Genomic DNA, 5,355 nt, shown 5'->3' on the forward strand with positions numbered 1-5,355 from the left:
GTCTGCTGAGTGTGTGGATAAATTAATGAATTTGTAAAATAATTCTCATTGTTAGCATCCTCCTCTTCCTCTTTGACTCTTCTATTATCTATTAACGTGGTGCTTTATACATCACACAAAAACTATCAAGTAGAGGGTCACTGAACATCTCCCATCCCTTGTGCATTTTGCTTTACCTCCGTTTTTTGCCCCCTTTTTTGAATTCTCTGCTCTAACAAGTTTGAATTCAGCACTAACCACTTCAGCCTAGCCCTGCTGGCAGAGGTAGTGCGCAGGAGTGGGGGGCTGGAAGTGGGGCGTGGCCACCATGTCGCAGAACCAGACTGCGCCTGCGTAGGCTGCGGCAAAGCTAAGCACTGAGAGGCTAGCGGTCATTGCTCACCGGTGTTTGGGTAGAAAGATCACTCCTCTCACCAGCTCTCACTCCTGATCCCGGGTCTCTGGCTTAGGACTTGCGCCGAGGCGCCGATATTCCTACCATCCTCTCTCTGACAGATTGCTGACCTCCCGGTTCCTGCTCCTGACTCCTGGAACCATGTCTCTGGTAAGCCAGAATGCGCGCCGCGGAAGCACAGAGACCACTGCAGATTACAGCGACGGCCAGGGTGAGATGCAGGCTAGTAACGCCTCCGGGCCCCTGATCTCCATGCTAGTTCCCCAGGCCCTCCAGGGCCCTCATGCGCCAATCAACCCCCAGGGTGCCAGCGTTTCCCAGGCTGCGCAGGACCCGAACGACCTCGAGGTCCTAATCGAAGAGCAGTCCCAACGTTTGGGGGCGCTCAGGGTCCACGACCCTCTGGAAGACAGGTCGATTGCTTTGGTGAATTTCATGCGAATGAAAAGCCAAACCGAGGGTTCTATCCAGCAGGCAGAGATGCTGGAGTTTCTCAGAGAATACTCAGATCAGTTCCCTGAGATCCTCAGACGAGCCTCAGCCCACCTGGATCAGGTCTTTGGGTTGAACCTGAGGGTTCTTGATCCCCAGGCTGACATTTACAACCTAATCAGCAAACGGGGTTTCCAGACCACTGATCGGATAGCAGAATCCCTGGATGTGCCAAAGGCAGGTCTCCTGGCCTTGGTCCTAGGCCACATTCTCCTGAATGGTAACCGGGCAAGAGAGGCATCCATTTGGGACCTGCTGTTAAAGGTTGATTTGTTGGGTGATCCCCAGAGGATCAACAACCTTTTTGGGAACACAAGGAACCTGCTCATTACTGACTTTGTGCGCATGCGGTTCTTGGAGTACTGGCCAGTGTATGGCACTAATCCCCTCGAATTTGAGTTCTTGTGGGGCTCTAGAGCCCATAGGGAAATCACAAAGATGGAAGCCCTGAAGTTTGTGGCAGAGGCCCATGATGAAGAACCCTGGAGCTGGCCAGAAGAATATAACAAGGCCCTGGAAGCTGACAAAGCCAAAGAAAGAAGACAGGCTGCTGGCTTGGAATTCTGGTCAGAGGACACTATGAATGATAAGGCCAATGATTTGGTCCAGTTGGCCATTAATGTCACTGAGGAGTTGCTGCCTATACATCAGGATGAGCTACTGGCTCACACTGGCAAAGAATTTGAGGAAGTGTTCCCAAATATCCTCAGTCGAGCTACTCTAATCCTTGATCTGTTCTATGGGTTCTCTCTGATTGAGGTTGATACCAGTGAGCACATCTACCTCCTTGTCCAGCAACCGGAATCAGAAGAAGAGCAAATGATGCTAGACAGCCTGGGGAGACCCACTCAAGAATATGTGATGCCGATTTTGGGTTTGATCTTCCTGATGGGCAACCGTGTCAAAGAGGCCAACATCTGGAACATGCTTCGAAGATTTGGTGTGGATGTAGGAAGAAAGCATGCCATCACCTGCAAGCTTATGAGACAGCGCTACTTGGAATGCAGGCCACTGTCCTACTCTAACCCAGTTGAGTATGAGCTTCTGTGGGGTCCTCGAGCTCACCTGGAAACCACCAAAATGAAAGCCTTGGAGTATATGGCCAGGCTCTATAGAAAGCGACCACAGGACTGGCCAGAGCAATATAGGGAGGCTGTTGAAGATGAGGAAGCCAGAGCCAGATCTGAGGCAACTGCCATGTTCTTCTTTGGCCCCATGTGAAGTCTAGGGAAATGTATCACTTTAGTTGTATGGCATCAGTTAAAGGGTTCCTGGGGAAATGGGCACTGGGGCCCCCAATCAGAAGTCAGTCGGGGCTGGGGTGGAAAGTACACATTGTGCTTGCTATTTGTGTTCTATTCCTAATAGTATTTCCTCCCTTATAATGTACCCTTGAATTAGGTTTGTGATCAATGTTTATAAATGAAATTGCTCATTTGCCATCCCTGTCTTATTTTAATATAAAAACTCAGAGTGTTGTGTAAAATGTATTGGTAATACTTACATCTTTCTATGATGTGGAGAATATAAAGTTGTTCTTTAACTGTTTGAAATAATTAGTAAAATGGTGTGGTGCAAAAGTTAAGTAAAAATAGCAACAACACACACAACAAAAACAAACACAAAATCACTTATCTGTGGATGCCTTCTTTGTGTCTATTCTTGTGTAAGGAAAAAAAAAAAGCTGGCATTTACCTGTATTTGCTTTGCTCTTCCAAAATGTAGTGAAAAATAAAAGTATAATGAATTAGACCCCATGCTTAAGCACTCTTTTATTCAATAAATATTTATTAAGCACCTGCCATGCTCTGTGCTGGGAATATAAAGGTAAAGAAGATCCAGTTGAACCCTGGGCTTAAGGGGGAGGGGCCATGGAAGTAACCCAGAAATTGTTCTATGGCTGCTGCAAGATGTATAATAAGGATAAGCTTATGAGTGCTAGGAGAGGCCACAGGGGTAACTTCCAGCTAAACTGGTGCTGGGATGGGACGGTGGAGAAGGTAATGGGGCACAAGAAGGGCTAGGGGAGGGGCAGGGGGTGTCAAGCAAAGGATTAGTGGGGGAGTGGACGAGGTGGTGGTAGGGAATAATGAGGTGGTATGGAGGGCTGAGGACAAGTTGTCTTTTAGTGACTTCTAAGACCTGAGGTTGGGGTGGGGGAGGGAGGGATTGTTTATGAAGTCAGGAGCAATATGTAAAACACCTTTGGCGGGATTCACAGACACTGTTCAGTTCAAAGGGAAAGTGGGAGAGGGAAGCCTGTGGCAGAGATAAGGAAGACTCATATGCTCGAGAGCGGGCCTTGGTAATCAATAATGGTTCTCCTGAAGGTAGCTGGTCTTGGATCTTTGGTCAGACTGAACAATCTACCTGGAGCTCTGCCCAGCAACCTTTGCCCAGTGCAGTTTATTTCTGCACCTAAGCTGTTAAGGTGAGTGAGTATTTTGGCTCTCTTGATCCTGATCCTTCACGCAGCTTCTAACCCTGCTCACGGCTCTCCCTAAGGTTTCCCTAGAAAGCCTGCAAATAACAATTTCTATAAGGGAGCCCTGGCTCAGTAGTGGATGCTATAGGGAAAGTCACCTATGACGCAGGGGTGGGGGAGATCCTACCATTGGTGTTGGTTTTATGTTTCCTCACCCCCTGGCACCCATAAGTGTTCTGTCCTTTCATCCATTTAATCACTAAGGGTTACCCCCAAACTGCCACCTCCTAACAAATGAGAGAAGATTCTCCTCACATTTTGGTCAGCCTCAGGAAGAGAATGACACAACCGTTTTGCCGGGGGAGGGGATAAGAAGAAGGGAGATACACCGTTTTTGGTCCCAAATCCCGCTGCCTGCAGAAGTCAAATTAGAGCTGCCTGCTTGAGAAAGCCATTGCGCATGCGCACTCCGCGGTTGCCCGGGAGATACAACCCCCACCTTGTCTCAGTGATCTCCCCTATCATAGCATTCCGGGAAAAACCGAACACTAAGGGCAGGATTTCCAGTAATGAGAAAATGCGTAGCTAGAGAGCCTGAGCTAAAGGGGTTCTGGAAAATGGGATGGGGGGTGGAGTTGTGAGGCAAGAGAGTATCTAACTCAAAATCTGGGATCTTGAAGTAGGGTCCTGCCGACGTGCTGAGAGCCTCTCTTTCTTTAGCCTCCTTGAACCCTTAATCTGTACATGCTTGTGGGGCGGGGGAGAGGGGCAAGCAGATTAACATGCCAAGTTTTTCTTGCTCTGATTTTTTGGACGGTGCAGTTTTGGGATCCTCGAGAACATCAGCTTTTCTGGGGGTCAGTAGAGAGAAACTGAGGGGAAGGTGTAGCATCCACACCGACAATAGTGTAAACCTGCCAACTTCTTTAGTACTAAATTTGTGCTAGGTACTGTGCTGGGTTCTTCACCTCCTTTAGCTCTAATCTTTCCAACAGTTCTCCAAGAAGCATTTTAATAGCCTCATTTGACACTGTAGGAAACCGAGGCTTAAATAATATGCCCAAGGTCACACAGCCAGTCAATGAATGTTGGGATTGGAGTCTAAGGCTGCCTTTGGCTATGGTTCACACTCATTCCAGTACACTACATCATAGGCCCCCTCCAGCTTGTGCTATGTTTTCACTCGAATTTATTGATTCTCAAGAAATATAAGGAAGGGCTGCATGATATGATAGGAGGGGCAAGACGATAGCCCTCTGGAGGAGGATGAAACTGAGGCTGAAATTTTCCAGGCTCTTAACTTGTTCCATCACTCAGGCTCCACGAGAGCTGTCTAGGTGTATAAAGTGCATTTTTGCCTAATCTCCCTACTCTGTCCTATGAGTCTTCCCCAATTTGCCCTCTTCCTGCAGGCTTCCAGCCTTATCTGCTGGCTTTCACCCAGAGAAACTCAAACATCACCATTTCTGGACCTCTAGAAATGTTTGGCACTGTGTTTTGTAATCCTGAAAGAACAATGACCTGACAGAGTTCATGCTTTGCCAGGGGGAGCTCAGGATGCAAAAACAGAAGTGGGAAATAGCCCGTGTCAAAGATGCCTCACGTAGTTTCCCATAAGTGACAAAGCTGAGACTTGTATGGAGCACATGCCCATGGTGAGGGAAAGGTTGTAGTCTCTCTGTGGCTACAGCCATTCCTTTGAAGGCTGGGTCTGGGTACTCTCCTTTTTACACACACCAAATTAGAATTAGCACCCCCTAGGATAAATGGTGATGGAAGTGGGTGTCTGGTAAATAAGACTTACAAAGGATGCTGCATGAATTGATTCAATGTACAATCACTGTTAAGCTTTTAAACACTGAACCAAATATCCTTTTTATCTGTGTGAATTAATTTGGAAAATGGTACAGTCTGAGTTCATTTGCAGACTCTTTGGGCCATCAATACCACAAGTATTGAACTTTTGGCCAAGTTAGGGCTTGCAGAATTGGTGTTGGTTAGATATGGGCTCATAATCCTATATATACAATACCATTCAGATTCC

At 47.3% G+C, this 5,355-nt stretch overlaps 1 protein-coding gene across 1 annotated transcript; it reads left to right on the plus strand.

The window, feature by feature from the left end:
* Window positions 1–357: 357 nt before the first annotated feature.
* Window positions 358–2,633, plus strand: MAGEE2 (MAGE family member E2). The gene has a single exon (XM_021687317.1). The coding sequence runs from the start codon at window positions 536–538 to the stop codon at window positions 2,105–2,107; it is 1,572 nt and encodes a 523-aa protein (XP_021542992.1). The 5' UTR covers window positions 358–535; the 3' UTR covers window positions 2,108–2,633.
* Window positions 2,634–5,355: the final 2,722 nt, after the last annotated feature.

Source organism: Neomonachus schauinslandi, chromosome X (genome assembly GCF_002201575.2).
Source record: "Neomonachus schauinslandi chromosome X, ASM220157v2, whole genome shotgun sequence".
NCBI classification, from domain to species: Eukaryota; Metazoa; Chordata; class Mammalia; order Carnivora; family Phocidae; genus Neomonachus; species Neomonachus schauinslandi.

What these genes read in the sequence shown, in the direction of transcription:
- MAGEE2 (XM_021687317.1), top strand. Translation starts at nt 536, where the DNA reads ATGTCTCTGGTAAGCCAGAATGCGCGCCGCGGAAGCACAGAGACCACT.